General features: G+C 44.3%; 1 protein-coding gene across 3 annotated transcripts in view; it reads right to left on the reverse strand.

The window, feature by feature from the left end:
* Window positions 1-81: 81 nt before the first annotated feature.
* Window positions 82-24,477, reverse strand: part of LOC121297838 (helicase ARIP4-like) — a 26,838-nt gene continuing 2,442 nt past the window's right edge. Inside the window, exons 2-22 of one of the 3 annotated variants that reach the window (XM_041224366.1) lie at window positions 19,406-19,585; window positions 10,524-10,713; window positions 10,197-10,318; window positions 9,898-10,041; window positions 9,088-9,326; window positions 8,501-8,683; window positions 7,989-8,122; window positions 7,415-7,611; window positions 6,595-6,937; window positions 5,972-6,149; window positions 5,546-5,788; window positions 5,334-5,452; window positions 5,004-5,119; window positions 4,341-4,440; window positions 4,036-4,241; window positions 3,549-3,724; window positions 3,118-3,314; window positions 2,598-2,794; window positions 2,175-2,249; window positions 1,656-1,748; window positions 82-1,114 (exon numbers count right to left, since the gene is read on the reverse strand). In XM_041224366.1, the coding sequence (XP_041080300.1) occupies window positions 138-1,114; window positions 1,656-1,748; window positions 2,175-2,249; window positions 2,598-2,794; window positions 3,118-3,314; window positions 3,549-3,724; window positions 4,036-4,241; window positions 4,341-4,440; window positions 5,004-5,119; window positions 5,334-5,452; window positions 5,546-5,788; window positions 5,972-6,149; window positions 6,595-6,937; window positions 7,415-7,611; window positions 7,989-8,122; window positions 8,501-8,683; window positions 9,088-9,326; window positions 9,898-10,041; window positions 10,197-10,318; window positions 10,524-10,713; window positions 19,406-19,544 (4,368 nt within the window). In that variant the 5' untranslated portion in view covers window positions 19,545-19,585 and the 3' untranslated portion in view covers window positions 82-137. Of the gene's footprint in view, window positions 1,115-1,655; window positions 1,749-2,174; window positions 2,265-2,597; window positions 2,795-3,117; window positions 3,315-3,548; window positions 3,725-4,035; window positions 4,242-4,340; window positions 4,441-5,003; window positions 5,120-5,333; window positions 5,453-5,545; window positions 5,789-5,971; window positions 6,150-6,594; window positions 6,938-7,414; window positions 7,612-7,988; window positions 8,123-8,500; window positions 8,684-9,087; window positions 9,327-9,897; window positions 10,042-10,196; window positions 10,319-10,523; window positions 10,714-14,749; window positions 15,024-19,405; window positions 19,586-24,477 lie in introns of those variants that run through there. The other 2 variants (XM_041224364.1, XM_041224367.1) reach the window with 2 other exon arrangements.

Below are 24,477 nucleotides of genomic sequence, written 5' to 3' on the forward strand. Positions count from 1 at the left end.
GTTATGTGTAGGTTAGAGGGGGTTTGTGATGGTGGGCAGACGGGGGGGACGGGGGGCATAAGGCATAGTTCTGTTTTTAAAAAAAAAAAAAAAAAAAAAAGCACACACAAGAATGCTCTCCCCTCCTTCCTCACGTGTCACTGTCCCATCACCTCGATCACATCGTCGTCTGAACAGCTGCTGTCACTCTCCGAGAGAATCTGAGGGTCCGTCTGGGGAGGGAAGCCAGGCAGGTAGCCTGACCCGGCCGGTCCCGGAGTGGCTGGAAGGCCGCCTGGCAGCAGGTGGCTAGACGGGTAAGGCGCATACATCCTGGGCTCCGGCATGAGGGACTGGCCGTAGGGGAGTGGGAAGCCCGGGAGCATCCCGCCCAGGCTGGGGCTGAGCATAAAGGGGGACATGGAGGCCGAGGCAGCAGCGGAGGAGGACGATGAGCTGGGGGCGCTCGCCCCCCCGAGGCTGAAGGGGTCCGCAAACATCAACCGGGGGTCCCCCATCTGCCCGTGGGCTTGGAAGTAGGGGGACCCTGGGCCCATGTACATGGGGTGTCCCATCTGGGCTAGAAAGGGGTTGGTGAGTGCAGGGTTCAGGCCCATGGGTGGAAGGTTGTAACCCCCAGTGAGCGGGTAGCCCTGCCGAGGCACTGAAGTCCTTTTGCTCGTCTGCTGCTGCTTGCTTACCGACTGCTCGTCGCACGCAGGGCTGGACCACTTGCGCTTGCTGCCCTGCAGGTCCAGGGCTTCCGCTCCACCTCCCTCGCCCCTGCTATTCCTTCCGCTGCTGCTGCTTTCTGCTGGCTGGCTGGAAGCGGGTGTGCTTAGGCTGGGCCCTGGTTTCAAGCCATGCATCATCAGCAGCTGTTCTGCGGAGACCCCCTGTGCACTGCTGCTGCCGCTGCTGCCTCCCTGCGTCTCTGTGGTCAACGCAGGCTTGTCTCCGGTCTCTCGCACAGCCGCCAGAGCTGCATACTGCTGCAGCTCGCTGATGATCTCTGGGCTGTCTGGAGACAGAGGCCGGGTCAGGCTGTCTGGGGTCAGACGCTTCCTCTTTGAGTCAGGAGACGCTGAGCCGTTGCTCCCATTGCTGGTGGATTCCAAAGCTGGCCTTTGAGACCCTGAGGAAGAAGCGACACTTGTTTATAAATGACAGGCAGAGCAGGCAACAGCACTTGTCTATCTGAATGTAGGTGTTACAGCAGATTACAACCATATTTGGTGCTAAACACATAATTAATCAATCAGACTGAAGCAAAACATCTGGAATAAGGTGAACATCCATATTTACTCATCTCCCTTTTGACATGCCTAGTAGAAGATTGGGTATATACTATATTGGGATGGAAACAAGACTCCTATTTCATTGCAGTTTGACCAATTCCAGGTTTTACTACAAGCTTGATTAGTCACAGTTTATAGGTAACAAGCTCAGGTGTGTCTTAGTAAACTCATAATAAAACCAGGCATGGATCAAACTTCTATGCAACGGGAGTCTTATTTCCATCCCTGCTATGTACTGTACATATTCAAATAAACAAGCTGGGCTACAATAATGGAAAGCATATAAGCACGATTGTTTTCTTCCCCTTGACATTGGACCTTCCTTTCTGTTTTCTCTCCGAGGATGTAGTTCACAGTAACATACAACCCCCTCCTCACCGGATGAGGTGTCGCTATTTTCCTGCCCCTGCCTGGACTTTCTTGCTGCTCGAACAGCAAAGATCCTTCCATCGCTCGTGCGGATGTAGGTCCCTGTAGGAGGGAAAAGAAAAACATATGCGGAGTGCACACCAAGGCTTTGAGATCCATTTTCAAACCTACAACACACAACGCAATTAGGCACTAGGCAGTGGTGTTTTTTTAAATGTCTGCTTACTCCAAAATAGAAAAATAAAATATAAGCAGAGCCAAAAGATCTCTGGCAGTGATACTATGGCAGCTGTATTTTAAAGACTACAACTAACCAATGAAAGAAAGTGAAGTATAAAATGTGCATAATTGCTGCATGAGGCTATTCCATGCTTTAGGTGCACTGGGTCATTGTATTTATAAATAATTTGTTTTTCAGTCTCTTGCATGTAGGTACTGGTGTGCTGATACTGCAGTAAGCCCATTACAGTGTATATTACAGTTAACTTAAGAACCCTACTAAAGGGAATTGTCTCATTTTATATTTACCTTTTGTTCCTCTGATAACATGGATACTCTCTCCAGCACTAATCCGAGCTTGAACATCAGTTGAGCTGTTAGTTCCTGGAATAACAATATCTAACACAGATTTAAATGGGATTATTCTAAAAACCACCATGGTAAAATTGCAAATGAATAAATGTTACATGTGCCTCAGCTATCATTTCTGTGCTTTCAAAATAAGGGGTTCCAAAATAAATCACAGATCGAATGAGTTCATAGCAAAAAAAAAAAACAATGGAAAGGTTCAAACTGCTATGCAGTGGGAGCATTATTTCAATGAGAATGAGAGGCATTCCAGGTTTACTACAAAAGAGCAGTGGTGTGCCTTCCTGATCTCACAGTAAACCCTGGAATATTTCAGGGTTTCAGCAATGCTCCAGCCCCTCAAGCTGCTGCTCCTGCCTCTACCTGTGGTGGTGACGATCTTCTGCACAAGCACACCGGCTTGCTGCAGGAAGTTGACGGGGAAGTTGAGCGCTGAGCTGGTCCCGGCGATGGAGGAGCTCGCCCCCATGGGAACCTGCCGAGGCATCATGGGAATGGGAGTGGACTGGACCGGCCGGACACTGGCTACTGGCTTCTCATCCAGCCGAGGAGGGGGCCGCCTGGAGAGAAGGCAAGCCGTCAGTTCCAGTTACGAAACGTTTCTTTTGTAGGATTTGTAGGATTAGACATGGAAATGTTTAAAAACATGAACATACTTATTAACACAAGAAGCCCTTGGCCCCTTTTTATAAATGACTACAACATGTATTTGAGTAGAAGACTGCATGTGTACAGTCGTGAAGAATACAGAATATGAAATACATTTCTCCACATTTTACACTTACTACTATGTAAATACTAAGGCCGGATACCACAGTGGCTAACTGCAGCCAGTGCGAGTGTGCCCTCACAAATCACAAGCACTCATTTGAAAAGCACCTACCAGTTTCTCTGGCTGAATGCAGGGATGTTGGTGAGACTCTGGTCACTGGCTGGGTAGTAGTGGGCGTAGGACGGGCGGGTGTAGGGCACACTCGCCCGCTTTTCATCCTCGTAGCTTTTCTTTGCTGCCTTCTTCTCTGCCTTGGTGAGCTTCTGCTCCTTGCGATCCACCAGCAGAGACTCGTGCTGGAAGGGTTGCTGTGAGGGAGGGGAAGGAAATCAATCACTGGCCATAGTATATAAAAACCAATATTGCCTGGGCAACAACCTTAAAACCACTACGGTGTCTTCAGCTTATGACAGCACATGCATCGCTGGTGTGTTCTTTCTTAAATAGCGCAAGTTTAAAAATGCAGATGATACAGGAGATGGGAGATGGGTGGCGCCACTACCCATTGTCAGGATATACCTGGGAGGGGCGCCCCTCTTTACCTTGGTGATTAAGTGGGGGTACAGGGTGTAGGCTCCATGCAGGATCCTCTCCAGGTGCTCGCTGGGTTCCAGGTGGACCTTGGCTGAGGCCGGCTCCTCCTCCACAAAGTGCAGCAGGGACTCCACCTCCCGTCGGGTGAAGTTCATCACAGGGTTCAGGTCATCCACCACTCTGTCTGTGTGGAGGAGGGGGGGGATCACATTAAACTGGTTGCATATTCATTTGTAATTGTTTCAGTAATTCAAGTGCCTTTTAGGACCGAGACAGGTTCCAGTGACAATGGCACAAAATCAAGGCTGCTAAGTGGATGAATTTACAATTATGGGTATTAGATTTTAAAATCTAAAAATCAGGAGGTCTTGAGTTTGTACCAACTGCAAAGACGCTAAGCTGTGTCCTCCTGGGTGGGTTCTTTTCTCCACACTCCAGTGTGAGATTCTCCAAAAAAAAAAAAGAAAGTATTTATCTGAATCGCTGTTTGGATACCTGACATGCCCTGCTTGGATATCTGCCGGTCGTAGATCTTCTTCTCCAGGGTGTAGTCAGACACTAGACGGTAGATGTGGCAGGGCTTCTTCTGCCCGTACCGGTAGACCCGGCACACGGCCTGGGCATCGTGACACGGGTTCCAGGAGGCGTCGAACACCACCACCCGATTAGCGCCCACCAAGTTCACGCCAAGGCACCCCGCCCTGGTGAGGCACAATCAATCGTCAAGAGATCTGAAGACCTAACTAAAACAGAGTCTAGTTTCTATTGTTCCCGTGGTTTGAGGATTTGTGGAGACTTACCGTGTGGACAGCAGGAAGAGCCAAGCTTTGTCATTCTGCGGGTCATTGAACTGGTTTATCAACCGCTCCCTTTCTGAAGTCGAGGTGCTGCCATCCAACCCTGTGGAAATAATATCAAACCGTATGATTAGAGACAACAGAAGGACAGCAGAATGCTAAAATTTGAAGAGCAACACCATTATACAGACTTTCTCTGGCCAGTGACTTCATTTATAAAACTAATGATTCATAGTGGCTGAATAAAATAAAATAAAAAAGCTCACCTCCCTTCTCCTCACATACAGTACTATCAAAAGGACTTAAAGCATTTGCGAACAACGCAAGGGCGGACAAGAAAAGCAAAAAACGGAACAGATCGGGTAACTGCGGAAAATGTCCATAAATGTACAACAGGTGGCACTGTTATACAGCAAAGCAAAACAATCTGGAGATAGATACTGGATTCCCATTCCTGCGTGTTTACTGATAACAGGAAGCTAGCTGCAGCATGCATGAGTTACATGAGAACTGTACATGTTGCCCAGTGAGTTTGTTTGCAGAATCAAGGTTTCCACTTTAGGGGCCGCTAGACGTAAAATCCGTGTCACTGACTATCCGCCTAGTCCTTTGCAAGCAAATGCAATATACAGGCTACACGTTATAGGAGAGCTGCTCTGCACTTACTATAGTAGTTGACATTTCGCACCCAGTTGCAGCCCTGCCCTTCCGTCCCCAGTGAGTCTGGCATGGGCCTCTTAGCCAGAAACGCCTCAATCACAGACAAGGTAGAGAGACTTTGGCTGTGGAGTTGAAAAAAAGACAAGAACAAAATAGCTACACGTTAAAAAGCAACTGGGATTAAAGGTTGTGTGTAACTAAATGTGTAGACCTTTTTTTTTTTTTTTTTTTTTAATTGACATACAGAGTAGTGATATTACAGTTCTTGGGAAGGAACCCTAATCCTATTGGGGCAGGGCTGTGTAGGGTCCTGGCGTACTCTTGCTTCACCCTTACCTGAAGACAAGGACTTTATCTCCCTGGCTGACACTCTCCTTTATAAGGTGAAACAGCAGGACCATTTTGGCCGAGTTCTCCAGCAATCCCGTCTGGTAGTCCGTCATGATGTCTTTCGCCTGTAACAGACAGCAGAAGCATGGTAAGGTCACTAATTTGAGCAGACTCCCGAAAGGCATGGCTCTGACTGGTCCTGATCTCGGACTGCATACCCATTCGTAGGTCAGGACCTGGTTAGCCTTCTCCTGCATGGCGCCCAGGCTGATCGCCCCCAGGTTGTACTTGCTGTTGGAAGCATCTGTCCCGGCTGCAGCGCTGGGCTCCGGTTTGGGCTTTATCCCTTGGGGATGGCAGCGGTTGTTAGACGTGGTGATGTCATCCAGGTCAAGGTCCTGCTCATTGGCCAGATTCTGCTTCTGCAGGACCTCGTACAGAATGTCCGGGTGGTTCCAAATCTGCAGGGGTAAGAGTGCAGGCATCGTTAGAGGGCTGAGTTGGGTTCCTGGGTATTGAACTGGGCTCTACTTGTGAATTTATGCGAGTTCTATTTATTGTCAATCAATTACCGTTTTCAGTGTTCAAGCTGCGGGACCATAAAAAAATGAATATTCTTTGTTGCACTGCTCAAGGAGACGTACCTTGCAGCAGACACAGAATGCTTTTAGAGGGTTCAGCCCCAGCCAGCCACTGTTGCCCGCCTCTCGGAAGCGGTCCATGAACTCTGTGTAGAGGGCCCTCTGGATCGGGGACAGACGCACCATGATCACGTGCTCCTCCTTGGATGGGAGGTGGTTTTGCAGCACGTCGTGACCCCGTCTGCAAAAAAAAAAAAAAAAAAAAAAAATACCACGACATTCACAATCAAACTGGTACGCATACGCATGAAATTCCAGCCATTAACACTATTAATGCATACCAAGTCAATCCAAACAAATAATGCACAAGCCTTTTCTGGTCATAAAGAGAGGCAGATACTGTAAAACAGGAAACATCTGCGACAACTTAATTTTACAGATGTCTCACTGTGGACATATTTACAGCAACAAATGGTTCTGCATGTAAACTATACATATACTGCACATAAACTGAAGTGAGTAATTATGCTAACTTCATGGCATGTATATTTTGCACATTTTTTTAATAAAAGCAAAAAACAACGAATATTTCTTGCCAGCAAACATTTAATATTGTACACTGTTATAAATGAAAATGTCGGCACTGGGTAGCATTGAAAAGCCGCTTCAGCGTGGCTCAGGCTCACCTCTGCACGAACCCCTCCAGCAAGCTGTGCAGCACGTGGCTGCGGTACCTCATGAGCCTCCTGTCCTGGGGCGTGCTGTCCATACACTGCCCGTTGAGGATGGGCCTCTCGAACATGTTGCTGAACTCCTGCCTTGTGCCCAGGAAGTCGGGCCGCACGAAGTCCACCATGCACCAGTACTCGATGAGGTTGTTCTGCAGCGGGTAGCCCGTCAGCACCACCCTGCGCCGAGTGTGGATGCTCTTCAGGGCCTGCGAGGTGCTGGCGTGGCAGTTCTTAATGCGGTGCCCCTCATCACAGATCACCACGTCTGGGCCCGGCCTCGACAGAGCCTTTTCCATCCCTGATTGAAACAGGTGGGACACAATGAAGCACGGCACAATAGATCCGTGTATGCCTTATATAACAGCATAAGAGACAGGTATGGAAAGAAGACTTCCATTGCATAGCAGTTTTTGCAATTCCTGGTTTTACTAGTTTAGTAAGACAGGCTTGTTACCAATACACTCTGGCTAATTAAGCTTGTTGTTAAACCTGGAATGACAGAAACTTCTATACAACAGGAGTCTTATTTCCATCCCTGAAATAGTACAATTCTCCCTCTAACTCTCTGAGCTAGTTTCACAGATCCACAGATTAGTAATAACCTCACTTTGCTTAAAGTCGTTTGCTTGGAGAGCTCCACTTACCCAAGGTTCCTGACCACTGTGTTATATCAACATGTCATTTTTTGTAATTAACATGAGAGATAAAAAGAGGCATATTTGATTTTCTGCGAGAGGACACAGAGCCGAGCTCAGCTCTCACTTCAGTCTCTTACCTTTCAGCAGTTCCTGCTGCCTGTCCTCTTCATCTAGGTCAATGATGACTGGACCCGCGGGCTTCTTGGGTTTCTTCTTCCTCCCCGTGACAAAGCTCTTCTTGAGCGAGAGCAGCCGGTACATCTCATAGCCCATCAACAGCACGCCACCACCCGTTGACCAATCACTGATCACCTTCGCTCGAGCTGCTGTTGTCCTGTCAAAGGAGGAGAGTTTCTAATGAGACTTCAGCACTGGACACAGCGCAAGCACAAATAACTACAACAGAAACTTCCTGTTTCATCCTTACAAGCTGTCAGGCACATTCAACATTGCAGGGAGGAACACCCCTGTCATCCCAACAGCATTAAGAGCAATTCCCCTTTGTTATGAATGTCTAAAAAAAGAACAAAACATGTACTTGAGTTCAAGTCAAATGCTGCCTTATTCATAGCAATATGCAGCAACATCAACAAGATGCTTTTCCTCTCAGGAGGTGCCACAAGTAGGAAACTTCAATGTGCAAGATACTGGATGATTTTGAAAGGGCCACTCGACTGCTGTGGGGTTTAGCTGCACTGTAATTTGCCTTACTTGTGTTCGTCGTTGAGGATGTGGACTTTGCAAGTGCGGGGCAGGATCTCCTCTGGGTTATAGTCCTGAGGAAGGGCCTCTTGGGCTGGCAGCCACATGTTGAATTCAGCTAGCCAGTTCTGCAGCGTGTTGACCTGGGATTAGAAAGCGATAAACACATGCTTTCAAAACAGACCTGAAAAAGAAGTGTTCCCATGGCACAAGTTCACGGTCGCTCTAGTAACAAAAAACATTAACAATCATTATTTGAAATGATCTATGCATTTGCTGTAATACACTAATCTACTTGGTGAAAGTGACTCAAAGAGAAGCATTTCAAACTTCTTTAAAATCAATTATAGTGCTCCTTCAGGACACACTAACAGTAAATTGTACATGTACTAAAAAAAAAAGTCCTTTGGTAATTAATTTCTTTCGAAATGTCATGATCAGTTTTTGTTTTGAAGTGAGATAGCTAAAAAGGACTCTTCTCCTATTCAAGGCAGTACTATAAAGGTGGCTGCAGGACTCACAGGCACGATGGCGAGCACGGTCCGAGCAGCGGTGTGGCGCAGAAGGACGTCCACGAAGGAGATGACCTGCAGGGTCTTGCCGAGGCCCATGCTGTGCGCCAGGATGCAGCCGAATCCGCTGCTGGTTTCAAAGCGCTCCAGAGACTCCACCAGGTTATCATAGAGAAAACGAATCCCACCAATCTGGTAAAGGACGGACAGTGAGAGAGAGAGAAGACACATTCTGTAATTCAGAACCTTCTTGATCGGCCAAAGTGAACATTAGAGAATAGTTTCTGGAAACCTTGAGTTTGAACTTGGCGTAGATCGAAAGTGAATTTAATTAGGTTTTCTCAAATCACCTCACAATTAGATGGTGGACTAGTCTTTGCTTCAGTGACACCTGGAACTGGATAAACAAACTGCACTTGTTGAGCTTTTGTGAGGACGCTGTACAAAACAAACATTGAAATAATTTACTGCCCTAGTCTATGCCACTAAGGATTGTACAATATCAGTTCCTCTTCTGGCAGACGAAACTGCTTCACTTGAAAGAGGTGTATCATGAGAAACCACGTTTTTCGGCTTTCGGGGAGCTGACTGGTTACCTGGTGTGGCTTGACGGCCCGTGCCAGCTGCGGGGCTAGGTAGAGGTCCTTCTCTCCCGACGGGTGGTTGATGTTGACCAGGACACGGCCCTGGGTGTCAGGGCGGTTGAGTGCGTCGTTGATGTGCGCCCCACTGCTCTCCTCCGAGCCGCCCGCACCCCCCTCCTCCTCCTCCTCATTGGTCGACTCGCTGCTGATCTGCAGGGTCTCCTCGTCCCCCGAGCTCAACTCGATCACATCTGCACAGGGGATCAAAGGTTACAGGTCAGATATACTGCACAGCGAGCCTGGCATTTCAGGTGGAAGTCACACAACCACTGCCAGTTTGTTCTACTTGAAGTGCAAAGCATAGAGGGCAGTTATACAATCACATCTAATGGGCAGTTACACAATCAGGATTACTGTTTTAAGGACCAGATGTATAAAATGGGTTAATAGTCAAGAGCTCAGTAACTGGTGACTGGAATATAACAGGGGTCAGCTGTGGTCGAGTTGTTTTATTCTGTAAACTAACATTAAAAGCCACCCTTCATAGATCACTTTTTGCTAAGGTAAGGCAAATCAATTCAACATGTCACCGTGCTTATTAACAATTACCCTAAATAATGCAACTGGTATTTAAAAGACAAGACTGCAGAACAACAGGGGAATTCAGACTTTAAAATCAGGATTGTTCTGGAAACTCAGTAGCAGCAGGATTCTCCAGATGTGTCCAAAACCAAGAGTCCCTCAGGAAGCAAGTCTTGATACTTGGGTTCTCCCAAGTTGCAGGTCAATTTGAGGTTTCGTGTCAGTTTTACAGACTCTTACCATCCCTAATGCTGTGCAACATTCTCTTGGTGTCATCCTCACTGGCACTCCCACTGCTGTTGCTGCTGTCCAGGCAGATTACATCCTGCTTGGTGGCATGGGGTGTGCGTTGGGAAACCTCGTCAGTCCTCGGAACTACTTCCCCTGAAAGACAACATCAGTACAACAGAATGCGGACGCGTTAAACTGGCCGCTGCAAGCTTTAAGATAGTTTTAAAGTTGGGGACTTAATCCAGTCACATGAAAAGCAGTTTCTAGCCCACAGCCCTTGCTTCAGACTCCTCTGAAGTGCCACTAACCTTGTATACAGTCAGGCACTGGGTAGTCTTTCCTCTGCTGGTCCAGCCGTTTCCGCCTCTCCGCCTCCTCTTGCTGGGCAGCTTTGGTTACCGCTTCAAGTTGGTGCTCCCGCAAGAGCTTTCTGCAAAAGAGCGGGGGGTGGGGGGTGAAAACACGCATCAGTAAATTCTAAAAATGCACACTAGTTTGTCTGCTTTATGTTTACTGGTAATTTCCCTAAATCCTAATAAGTCAGTCAACAGGCTATTTTCAATTAAACGTCAGGTCCTCATTCTGTGCAGGTGAGCGCGTGTGTGCGAGTTCGCGCATGTGTGTGTGGCTAGTACCTGATGTTCCTCCTCATGTGAGGCGGTTTCTGCGCCGCCCTCTTCTTCTTTTTGGCGCTGTGGGCGGGCGTGCTCTTGCTGGGCACGGGCAGCTCGCCCTGCTGTGAGATAGTTGGCGTGGTGCTCTGCCAGCCTGTGCCATCGCTCTGCGGATCCTGCTCTGTGCTGCAAGGGGAGGTCTGAGGCTGGTCTACAGCAATGAGAGGGAAAGAGAGGCTTACACAAACACAGGCAGAAACACTTTGCATGCACTGAAACCAGTTGGACAGACACTCGACAGTAATGCCACATATACAGATGGAGTACATTTCATACTTAATTGGATAGTTGTATAGAATACAAAAGACTAAAGGAAAGAGTTTATGTGTGTGCAATAAACAGTCAGATCCAATGATTAAACCATTACCCTCACATTGGTCAAAAGTAGTAAAATATGTTTGAGAGCCAAACTAAAAAACATTAATAGGCAAAGAACAAAACTCTGAATATGAAGGATGTTTACTACAGTAGTTATTTTCCAAAATCACATCTGTAACAGAAGCCCATAAAAAAGCACGCACTCTGAAAACTGCATTTCCAAGTGTGTGTAAGATGTGAGATGTTTCATTTAGCTTTCCTGAGATTGACAGCCCCCCAAACAAACTCTGAAGAACACTCCCACCTAGCAGCATTACTCTGGCAGTGTTCTACATTCTGAAGGTAAACAACAAGCATGTTATAGTTTATGAAGTTTATTTAAAAACACCGACTTTTTTTTAATCATAACAATACTTTTTTTTTTTTTTTTTTTAAATAAATAAACCTGGTACACGGTAATAATTTTCTACAATAGCTGTTTTATTAGAATTAGCATCAAGAAAGAATCTCTGAATGCTTCTCGGGTCATCCCAGGACTGCCAGGTGAGCGCAATTTCACACGCTCACAGTAAAACCTGAAATGTCACAAACGACTATGCAACTGGAGTCTTATTTCCACACAGCTGCACTACTAGGTGCAGACATGAATGTGGAGGAGCCTTAAGCTGCTCCAGCCACCCCTCAAACGTTTGGGGTTCCAGGAATTCAGTCACAAGGCTCTAGTCATGAATATGCAGCAGTTAAAAGGAAGTGTCTGGTTCTTCTGATCTCCCATTGCCCTCAACGTTAATTGTGACCTTCCCTGCAGTATCAGCTGTGCAAACAGGGATGAAAGCAGCAAACATTTTGATACGATTTGAAATCCATAGAAGTATGCTTTTAGATCCCCTTTCAAACATTTTTCTTTTAAGTTGCCATTTACGTACAGTTTTCCGCTACTCCGAAGAACCCTTGCATAACTATTCCTGAAAATGAAACCAGCACTGCCACAATTATTATATATATATTTTTTATTATTATTATTGTTTACTCTCTTAACTCTTGCTAATTAAACTGGGGCTGGGGACTGCATGCTCTATGTCCTTTATTCTCTTAGCATTGGGGAGCACAGCACAACCACAGCAAGTCCAATCCTATTAATAGAAACGTGGCCGCAGTTCTGAGTACAGCAGATAGAAGGCCGCCAACAGAGGCCCCCGCCCTCCCACACACAAAATTTAGCCATAGAGTTCTCAAAACATTATTTAAACATCTTCTTCCCCTATATCTTCACAGGCATTGTGTGCGCGCACTGCTACGTGAATGGCTGACTGGCACTGTGAGGGTAATTCACGTTCAGTGGAACAAGAGTCTCACACCATGGGCTGGCTACTTGATAGACTGGACACAGCTGATTCTTCGGAGTGGCATGATCCCTTATTGAAACGTGCTGTGTGGGCAAATACATTGGCACAGCGATGATTTGCAATTAGGGCTGCAAGCAGCAGTGATCAAAGTAGCTGGTAATGAACCAGAGGGTCTCTCTGGCAAGCCTGAGCGGTCATCCCGAAGAACAAACTGCAGGCCTGGTGGTCTCCAACCAGCCGCCCTCCCAGATCAGAAGCGTGCTCCTACCAGGCCAATGATTATTTAATTGCTGCCTGTTGGAACAGGGTCTGGAACTGCAATGGACTGGAAGGTACAACTGTGCCTCGATTATCGTGCATTACTTTGCTAGGCATACTGATCTAATCAGGGTTCTGTCACACAGATAAAATGCTGCACAATTACTTTCAGAACAGGTAATATGCAGTTTCATTGCTGGGAATAATTCAGATCGCCACTCCCACAAATCCTTACACTGTATAGCTGACGGCAGTGTTTTACGTAACTGATCATTGCATAATCAAAAGTCCTTGTCTTACTTGGCTGAAACACCCAGAGAACTGAAACACTCAATGCCCTGTGAACCCACCTGGGATTGCTCTCTCAAGTCTCTGTTAGAATTTATTATTTCTGTTAGAATCTAAGTGTGCCACAATTGCGTCCAACTAAATTACAGTAAGATGTACCAGTGCAGTATCATAAAAAGACCAATAAATGAACGAGCTATAGGTGGGCTGCAGCAGTGAGGCGCGACATTCAGATCAGGCGTTTGAAACCTTGCACTGTACACCAATTCCTGATCAGAAATAACAGATGTAAAATCATTAAAAAGGACCATTTAAAAAGTAGCCTGAACAAGTCGCAGCTAACAAAACAAAACCGAGCTCAATTCACTGCTGCCTCTTACTTGCTGAAGCCATTGAATAATGGGCAGTCTAAACTCACTTCAATGAGTGCGGATTACATAACAAGTATACATTTACCATTTACATAACAGCACTTCACAGCACAAGCGTTATTCATGCCAATGCTTTGTTAGAATAGACTACCATGTACTCGAATATAAGCAGACCTATATGATAGATATTGTATTTGCAAACTGAATGAGGCCTGCCAACTATATAAAAGTCTGTACAGTATAAACAAGCCTGACAAGACATGTTTAGTGATCTGCAGCTTTTCTGGGCCACCTAGTATAATCCAGAACACATAAACACCGTAAATGAAATTTTAGGGTTAGCCTCTGAGGTTAATGCAACTGCAGGGTACTGTACCAACTAAACTAAACACAGTGGCAATTAAACTAATCTGCAGTTTACATTTTTAATTTGACAAAGACAAATATCAGTACACTTGTATTGATAAGATTACCTTTCAAATTAATCAATTCTAAATACAACATCTTAAGAAACTAATCAGAACAGTAGGATTCCTTTAAGTGCTGTACAGCTAAATGGGTTGACTGCATGAGGCTGAACACCCCTGGAAACCAGTATAAGGGGACCCTCCGTTTCTCCCGTAGTAAACAGTCAGTATAATTGCCTCCAAGAGACATAAAGTAGATGTTTACTGATCTGTTACATAAGACCAAGCTTAAGGTATTACACAACATGCATTCATTACGCACCGTGCCAGAAATGCAAATGTAACTGTGGACAAAGCGACCCTGGGAGTACAGCCTGTACTTCTGTCCAAGCTGTACAGCGACTCCTGTGGCTCTTGTGTAAAACATTTTTCCATGTCACGATACAGTACAATACACTTGAAATTAAAATACAGGTAAGGTTTACCAATAACGCCGAGGTGTTTCTTCTTTATTAGATATGAGAAGTAGTGGAACTCCAACATGAGCTATATTACAGTAAACCAGTCTGCTGCTCACCATCATCATCCTCATCATCATCGTCATGGGAATTCAGATCTTTAGTACCATATATCCAGTATACGATGCATTACATAATATCAGAAAACAACAACAGGTTGTATCAAGCCAAAAAAAAACTTTTGGAATCACAGAGATAGCGTGCACTGAGATTTTGCACAGGAACTTAATTCCAGTGAATACCAGGGCATACAGTGGTCTTATATACAAGACAGTGAAAGGTATTTTTGCATCTACAAGAAAAGGACATCATTTCAACACTGATGCACTGTACTGTGACTACAGGGTTACAAAAGCATGAACGGTACTGTGCTACAGTACAACAAGTTAACATTTGTGAAAAGGGTAATGCAGTTCTTCTACTTTCTCTTGTAATTAGGTACCTACCACACATCATCAAGTTTTGAAAATACAAGTATATACATTCACAACAAAGTCATTACCTAAATCTTGAATTATTGTTTAAAATTGAAAAACAAGCCACACTTGTACTGTATACAAAATTGAACTTAAAACATAGCAGATCCTTTAGTATATTTACAATACACTATTGTGGACAAGGTAAAGCATTATACAAGTGTGAGAATGAATGCATGATGATAAACAGAATGTAAATGTATACCTGGAAAAGGCTGTGAATCGTCTAACAGCAGCATGTTCTTACAGGCTGGTGAAAGGCACCGGCAGCTAGCTGTGGGTCCAGTGTGTCCTGGTGGAATGAGGGTAATTTGGCTGACCGGTGAGCTCGTGTTGGCTGAACCGCTATCACAGTGCAGGAAGGATGGAGGGAAAATCAGGGCATCTCTCAGCGTCTCTCAAGGCAAAGAGCCCATGCTTGCTTGCTGCTGCCACTACACTCAAGTTTCCATTCACTGAAATCTCTTCAGCTAGTGTCAGGGACCAGGAACCAAACAAAACAGCTTACATAACCACTCATACTCAGCCGGGGCCCTGCAAGGGGGGAAGTGCACAGGCAACAGCGACTTAACCCCTTACATAACAAGTATCTTCATAAACACACATGTACAATACCACACCAACATTGGAATACCAAAGCACCAGAGCTCATTGATTACATACAAAAAAGATGTAACCACAGCAATGAAACCTGGCAGGGAGCAACAGCAGACTATGGAGGAATGGGGTCAGCTTTGCATCTTAGTGGGTGCTGTCATATCATGTCTAGAATTTAGAGTTTAGAATTTAAAAGTATGAACATAAAAATGTTTAGAGGTAATTAAGGTATGGAAACATTTATGAATGTGTGTGTATATGCATATATATACACACACACACACACACACTTTTGTAATTTATCATAAAAAGTAACTCCAGTGGTTACTCAAAGACTCCTAATAAGCTACAGTTGAAATGTTGAAAATGTGTTAAATTTTAAAGTTCAGACAGGAAATTAAACACAGTAAGATTCCTAATAACTGCAATCATGCAATTGATTGAGTGGAACACCCTCTACGGCGAGCACAATACTCTACTGCAGCGCAGAACTGCTAATGTATTGCTTTTAACTGATGCCCACATGATGCCCACTAATAGGCTCACAGCTTGGCTTTGAGCCTATTAGACGCTGACAGACTTAGGTCATCGGCACAAAAACAAATGCATCAGATTACAAAAGAGTTTCCAGAAGAGAGACTGCAGCGCCGGGAGTCACAGAGCCCCATCGGGTCCCCCTCCTTTCACAGCACCCCCCCCCCCCCCCCCCCTTCCCTCCAGCAGGGCTGTCTTAGGTAACAGAGGTGAGCAGGTTCAAAGCACACTTTTCAATACAACAACCCAGATTTAATTGTGCAGAAAATGAAACACATATACTGCAACAAAGATTCTTCATTCAAACATTGCAGCACCGTATCTCGTCTACAGTACAAGGCACCAAAAGGCATAGAATTCATGGAAAAGTGAAATCAAGTGATACTGGCACCAAATGGGTGAATTGTTGGCTTTGTTATAATTCTTGTAACTCCAAATGTGCAGGGTATTATTGTAATCATGTGTCAATGAAGACTTATGGGGAAAGCTGTGCCTTCATTTTGCACATTGATATTAATTCCAGCTTCTGGGTGAAGAGTCATTTTTAGGAAGGTGAACAGGGATTATAAGTCAGTTCATTAACCAATCAGCACGCACGTCTTCCAGTCATGTATCATTTACAGCACTTCCCTCGACCCTAAAGCTTGTAGTGACAATTTTTTTTATTAAGTGATGGTCCACTGCTGCATTGTAACACATTACAGTTATTATTCTAGTTATTGGTTAATAGTTGCGTGCAATGAAGGGCTTGGTGGCTGGAGCAGCAATATTCCCATCTCTGGAGGCCTGGGTTTGAATGTGAGTCAAGTGACAATGAAAGATGCACAAAGGGGTTACAAACAGTACATGTTTGACTGATCAGGAAAAACAGAGCTAAGAGGACTGCTTAAACTGTGCAGATCCAGTTATTTTCAGATATTTTCTGAATTACAGTTCCCTGGCAAAGTTATCTCAAGGACAAACTTTTATACAGGTTCCAGAGAATAGGACTTAAGGGGGTCCCTTCAAATGAACTGTGACCTCTTCAGTGTTCTATTGGTACTAAACACGTCATAGAAACACAAGACACATTTAAATTACAAAATGCCCTGATATTGTTGGAGGCCAAAAAAAGAGAAAAATACCAAAGTACAGTATGTATCACTTTCTCCATGCTGCCCAGAAACATTCATTTGGACTTTATCCTGTAAAAAGCAACAGGGGCTTGAGAGCCAGGGAAGACGATGGAACACCGGGCAGGCTCAGATTCCTTGATCCATTATTACTGAGAGGGATCGGCTTGGAGTTACATAACCCCTCCAAAACAGCATTCAAACCAGAGAGACAGATATACACCTCACACTGCTGCAGGCTCAGCTCAGTGTTAACAGCAGAGATTAGCGCTGTGACGGACATTCAAACAGGCCCACATATACAGTGCACTGCTTGAAATGCGTTTGTGTGGGCCAGATTCATCAAAGGTAATTTGGAACATGTTTATTATTGAGTGCGTCTTTCAGTAATTAAATGTGGATTAATACAACTAATCTGGGCTGTCTTCTAAAAATATTATAAAATTGGAACCTTACGTAACATTGACCCTGATCTACATGCAAAACAATAAACAGACTTCATGAAAATTATATTTCTAGCGCTAATGTATATTACCCATCTACAGTAAACTGGCATACTGTTCATTCAAAGGTATCCAAAATAAATATTTGATGTACTGTAGGCTTACAACAGTCTACTACTTATCCTCACCCTTGTATAAAAATATATAATAAAATAGCAGAAAGGCTAAAAAATACTGTGCTTCCACCGCATGCCCAGATGATAAAACAAAGAATACAAGCAAGGCACAAATGATTTTCATTTCACAGACCTATCCAGCATATAACAGGGTTAGTCAGGTAAGAATATACAAGGCTGGGAGAGTAGGAATTGCAAAGGGAATCTAAAGCTGCACAGCTACCTCGGCCTCTATAAATACATTCCAGGGAGGTTATCTACACTACAAGCTAAATCAAGGAGTCCCTATACGCAGGAGTGCAGCATGCTGAAAACCACAACACAGAGGAGTAGGGCTGGACAGGGCAGAGTTTGTAGTTAAATCATTTCAATGCCAGACCTAGATGACAAACCCAAAACATTCTGCTCTCCCTAAACTATCCAGCTAAGAGACTTCAGCAGTGAGCTCTAGCTGTGCAGGACTCTGCAGCAAGCCCTGCCTTTCATAACCGCGTTATATAATGTGTGTGTGTGTTTGATATCAGCAAAGCAGACGCAATGTCACCAGCACTTCAATATGTGACACCACAGCAAGCGCTAAATGAAGAGGGTTTATTACCCTGTTCCCATAACATCCCCCCCACCCCCCACCCCACTTCTGCAGCAGTTTATGTCTGTAGGGAAATTACACAGCCCTGCTTAATGATAGCCCTAAGCTGCATTCAACACGGCTCCGATCCCAGAATCTCCTCTTATACGAGAGAAGGACGATGACACACCACAATGGGGATGAGATTGTTTCCAGCACAGGCTTCCACACTGCCCAGAAAACACAACTGATTGGATGGGGAACGATGCTGTTTGCATTAAGTTTGACCCCCATCAGCATTCCCACTTGCATGCAAGCCCCGCGCACACACAAAGGAACTATTGCAATCCTATTTTATATGCACCCGCTTCTCATTATCTGAGCAATTTAATGCATTGCACATGGCTGGATTTAAACAAAGCCATTAACGGAACAACATTTGCAGCAATCAAATTAAGAACACATGTAAGTCCTTGAATTTCTAAAAGTCCTTGCCTGGAATATGCTTGTGTGAGGCTATGGGAAGCTTAATGCTGTGTTACAAAATAATAAAGTTTTTAAATGCTTTAGTATAGCAGTACATGTTTTAGAACACTGTATTGCTACAGGCTGTAAAAATGCAATCGGCTGTTTATAGATGTTGCAATACATACACACACACTTTTCCTTGCTCGCTGACTCCACTGATAACACTGACCTCCCTTCTGGAGCACAATGAAAGGCTGACCGCTTGCCCGGAGCCACTAAAGACCCCGTTTCTGTATCACCAGCTGGCATTTCCAAGCTCTGGCTTTGAGCTTTGTTTCACCTCCCACTGTTTCTTGGAATGCAAGACAGCAATCTGAGCTTGGAATGGAGACCCAATGCTCCGCTGAGCCACAGCAGAGCAGTTTCTTCATGCTCCTGAAGACGAAACTAACTGCAATGATATATGTATGTTGTTAAGCAGTGTCCAATAGTCGAATGCCGTTATCATCCACTTTAAAAAGAAGATTGTTTTGTCTCAGCCTGGCTCAGGAAACATCTGAACTAGAAACAATGTAAACTGCTGATGAAATGAAAGGGCTGGGAACTCTTGATGGTGCAGCTACATTTCAATACTCGCCTGCCAAAGTGAACAAACCCGCAGGCACAATTCTATTAAAAAAAAAAAAAAAGAGCTGAGGGTAGAGCGATTTGTTTTGATAGACAAGGCATTGGGAAGGGGTTTGTTTCAAACTTCACAGCTGTCGGGAATTATTTGCTACTGCAAGTCTGCGATCAGAACGGCAGCTTCAAAAGGCAGACAGATAAAGCCACGAGACACAGTCAGACAAAACACATATCCCCACGTGATTTGGTGTTTACAAGTGATTCCTATGTAGCAAGTAAAATATTTATTTACGTAAAAGAACTTGGTTAAACCATTGCAGTGGTACACACACTACTCACCACTTTTGTCATTCACGTCCTCTTCGTCGTCCCCATCGTTGTCGTCCTCCTCCATCTCCTCCTCTTCCTCTTCCTCGCCACCCAGGTTGGGATCCAGGTCCAGGTCCGCATCGCTCCCTGAGCTCGCCTCTTCTGACATGGCCCCCCGCAGTGCTCACTGTGCATTACCTGCCATTGACCCTGCAGCGCGACAAGGGAAACACAGCACTGCTGTTACAGCTTCACTGTGACGGCTTGATTTTGGAGATGTGATTTATACAGTAACACGGTGCATAGTAAAGGCTGCTTCATACTTCAATGTGACTGGCTCCCACTGGGTTTCGTTGCACGACTGTCTCCTGTGGTCCCTTCAGGCTGCCTTTCTAAAGGCGCAATGGAAATGTTATCTTACAATCTTCTACGCATGGTTGGCTACACAACATTAAAACCACAACACACCCATCTCCAGCAGCCATATAGTAGTACATAAATACATTTCTATTGAATGTGCCACAGGGATGGACTCCCGTTGCATAGCAATTTGACCCCTTCCTAGTTTTACTCCGAGTTTAATAAAACACGCGTGAGTTTGTTACACTACAGCTAATAAAGGTTGTTTTAAAATCGCGCTCTTCATACTTATTATATAACCTGAGTCCCTAACAGACCAGCTAATCTGGGACACCAACCTCCCCGTCCAATCAGGGGGTGCTTATATAACAATAGGTGCCAGAGATCAGAGATCCTTGAGAGCAGCAACCTAACCTCCCTCTCCCCTCAACTGCCAACCCTGTCCAAACGCAACTGCCCCACTCCCCCCTCCAACCCCTCTGCCCTCTCCCAACCCCTCTCCCCTCTCCCCTCTCCCCGCACAGCCATCAGCATTCCTCGCAGAATGGAACTTATGCAACCAGATTCTTTTTTTTTTTTTTTTTTTTTTTCAATAAGGGAAGAAAATTCCATTCCACCCCCACTTTCTGACTCACTGTGAAGCAATAAATAATGTTTTTGTTTTGAGTTGTTGTAACATTATTATTATTATTATTATTTATGTAGGTTTCTATGGTCATGTTTTTCTATCCATATGGGAACATCATAATTTTTTTTTTTTAAAAAGCACTGAAATGTACCAGACTAAAAACACACACAGAGATCCAGATCTTCTCTGACAAGCCCACAGGCAGCAATATAAACATGTTTCTGTGAGCGTGCGTGTGTGCATAGGCACTGCACTGCATGTGTGACTGCTAAGAAGATTGTTTTAGTGTTTACGGAGGTGCAGTGAGACAGCTGAGGTTTGAGTGTGCAGTCTCTGTCATTCAGGTGTAGGGTCCACTATCAGCTGAACTGAAGAATGGAGTGTGTTTGTGCTGTGATAGAGCAGGAGGAGACACACTGAAAAACTGATGAGAGTGGGAGTGACTGCTAAGGGCCAGGGTCTCAACGCAAGAGAGACAAGAGGACAGCGAACCCGTTTATGCTTTAGTCAAACAATAGCCTACTTAGAGTAAGCTCCCAAGGATTGTCTTATTTGAGCCAAGATCATGGTGTTACCTACTGTAACAAGATCCAGTTTATCTCTACCATCTGATTTTGCTGCCAGTTTTGAATATACTGTCGCAGTTGTATTTTTAAAGCAGATTAGCATGCGCACAAGATGATCACCACCAGGCGTACACATTAACACAACACGCACTCCTATAAATGCCTGCTTCTGGTTAAACAAAACACAGCACTATTTGGTGGCAGTTTAAATTCTTCTGGAGGCTGACCTTCTTTTGCTCAACGAAGAAGGAAAACTGGTAGTTTTATTAGGAACTGACCTCCCGTTAAAGGAGCCCTAACCAAGGTTTTAAAATTGTTTTCCTCACCTCTTATTGGCAGATAATTCAAGACGCTGTTGCTGAAACCCATTTTTTGTTTACCTATTGCTCCTTTTGGTTTATTCGTTTAGTTAATTACACTTCCTCCATAGTGTCACCTGGTGGACAAATATCGCAATGTTTTAAGAGACCAGACCAGCATTGACCTGCAGGCTTTGCAACACACCACCAATGCTATTAAACTGCATCTGATTCTGCTTTCAGTCTGAGCTCTAACCTTTTCACTTCAGACCGACTGAATGTCTGATGAAAAAGCTTGCTTTCATCGCCCAAGGGGGAAAGAAAAGGAAAGGGGTCCCTGGGCGCGAAGGCATCTGAGCCCAAGAGCTAGCAAATGCAGTTATTACTTACAAGTTATATATGCTTAACACACACAGAATCGCAGTCACACACAGAGTTCCTGCAGATCATTATACAGCACACTGCAGGGAAATTAAAGAGATTGAAAATACAAAAAAAAAAAGTTGCTCACAAGCAACAGCTACCTTCCCAGGACCACCTTCAGTTTAAAAAGCAGATCGTCCCGTCTCAGCCTGGCTCAGGAAACATCTGAACTAGAAACAATGTAAACTGCTGATGAAATGAAAGGGCTGGGAACGCTTGATGGTGCAGCTACATTTCAATACTCGCCTGCCAAAGTGAACAAACCCGCAGGCACAATTCTGTTAAAAAAAAAAACAGATTCCTTTTTTTATTATTTATTTATCTAGTTTCACATGAATTTCTCTCAAAACTACTGACTAAGAGTCAGTAAATTCAGAAATGTGAGCATACAGTTAAAGTTATCCTACTACAGTTAACAATCCTAATCCTGTTCACTTTGGCATTTGGGAACTCATTTTTAGAGTTACCTTTCCATCCTGGGTCTTCTAGAACCGACTCTGCTTTTTGTAAACACTGTTTCTTAAGCAGAAATCTCAGACATTTTAAATTAAGCTAGATGGAAACTGAGAAAGTGAGAAAGAAAGACAGTTCTGTTTTTAGAAACAGCACATCTAGCATAATAAAATGTAAAGACAGCATTAAATATGTATGTGCACTGACCAAACAAATCCTTACTCACAAACCAAAACAGCATAATTTACACCTTATATCATGTATATCGTGTGTATTGTACAGTCTTGGCTCATGGTTAAAAATCACACTCAAACATTACTTCTTATTTTAACCTCCCTAAACAGCAATGTTCACCCCTTCTATCTCTACTACAGCCCCACTGACACAGTGATACAACTCTATACTGTACTGGCAAGACCACACCAGGGATGGAAATAAGACTACCATTACATAGCAGTTTGATCCACTCCTGAGTTTAATATGAAACACCCAAACAAACTTGTTACTTACACACTGTGACTAATCAAGCTCGTAGTAAAACCTGGAATTATGGGTGAAACTGCTATGCAATAGGAGTCTTATTTCCATCCCTACTATAAAGGACACTAAACGGGCTGCACTTGGGAGATGCTTCCAGCTCAGTCTCAATGTAAAAAAAACAAACAAACAAAAAAAAAACATGCAAGCAGAATCTCTGTGGAATTTACAGTGCATAGAGACGGTGCCTCAGATTCATGGTTTATTAATCAAGATGGCTCTAGGGGCTAGGCACAACACTTGAAAGCGAGACAGTGACACATACAACATCCATCACATTAGACTCCAGTTCTTTCGATTTTTTTAATAATATACGCTTTGCGTTCCTCTCAATTCCGGTTCACGGAGGGTACTATATTAATACAGCTTTGAGTTTTCATACAGGAATGGATATAGTTTTATGCATCTTAACCAAGCTTGAATATGTTGAGGTTACACAATGGAATCCCACTTAAATCCTGATCTTGGGGCAACAGTTGCAGTAGCATCCTTGCACATTGAGGAACTCAATACAATGCAGAATTCCTGCAGACTTGATCAATCTCACACTTGTCTTGCACTTTAAAGGATCTGAGCAACAGGTGCTATTGTAATCAATACAATAGCTGTCTCCCTACTCACTCTGAACAGTAGCCTTGACCTTGTAAAGGATCTCACTGTGCACATGACTGACCCCCAATGCCCAAGCCTGTATTGAGAGAGAAACCTAAATGGAATTTCGTAACATTTCCCTAATCCTGCCCAACAGGACAGCAGCATTCGCCTTTGTTATGCAAATGACCACGGCCTAGTATTGCGAAAGGAGGAACGGTCCTTCTGGCTTTAGCTCCAGGGTTCTATCCCCTTTAAGAACAGCAAGGAGCTAAAGACCATGCAAACTCCACCTGCCCTGAAGCTCTACAACAGAACATAAACAAATAGAAATGAGGTACAGCAAACAGTGGAGCAGTTAACTGGCATGGGCTATATTAGGCAGCATAAAAGGATGTTGCATCCCTAATCGTGTTATATAACCTGCAGTGTGCCAGATTTAAACAGCTCCCCGTTAGGCTTGACCTACCTGGGCGGCTGCCAGACTCTGCGATGCAGGCATGAGGCACAGTAGCCTACTGCTGTCAACTGCTTTTAAAAATCCTCATCTTACACCGGGTTTTGAAGACTTGTAAACAAACTTTTACACAAACAATTATAATGATCGTCCACCAAATGGCTATGCAAAAGGTCCATTCTAAGAAAGAGCAAACCAATTTATAAAAAAAATAACAAAAAAAAGTACATTTAGGGTCACACTCTTAAATGCACATTGATGCTCAAGGCTACGTTACTGTACACAGACACTACATGCACATCTTTCCCACATTCTGGCCTTTTAGATAATTTGCATGCTCGGTTTGCATACTGTTAATATTATGAGGAGTGTTTCTTTGAAATGGGCTCACTGTCAAGATCTCTCTGACTGTAAGCAGGAGGCTGAAATGACTGTGTAAAAGAAGCTAATGTCATCCCCTGAGCGATTGTGCCGGGGGATTGTTTTGCGTTGTTCAGTTGAGCTGTCCTGCTTCCTCACATTAAGCACTGAAAATGTTTGGAACTGAAAAGCTGGATTTTTCCATTGATATACAGTACCTCACTAGTATTCATACTGTTATATCTCAAAGTCAGTGCAAAAATGCAACACCTAGGTGCTGTAAGGGGGAACTGGTTCAGTAGAAATGGGATACCATGAGCCACACACAATACTGTGAAAACTTAAACAACTGATTTAAAAGAAACTGCCACGTCAGTATGCAGGGTAAAAAGACAAGACTACCATTGCAATGCCAGGGTTTATGCTCC

Source organism: Polyodon spathula, chromosome 23 (assembly GCF_017654505.1).
Source record: "Polyodon spathula isolate WHYD16114869_AA chromosome 23, ASM1765450v1, whole genome shotgun sequence".
NCBI lineage: Eukaryota > Metazoa > Chordata > Actinopteri > Acipenseriformes > Polyodontidae > Polyodon > Polyodon spathula.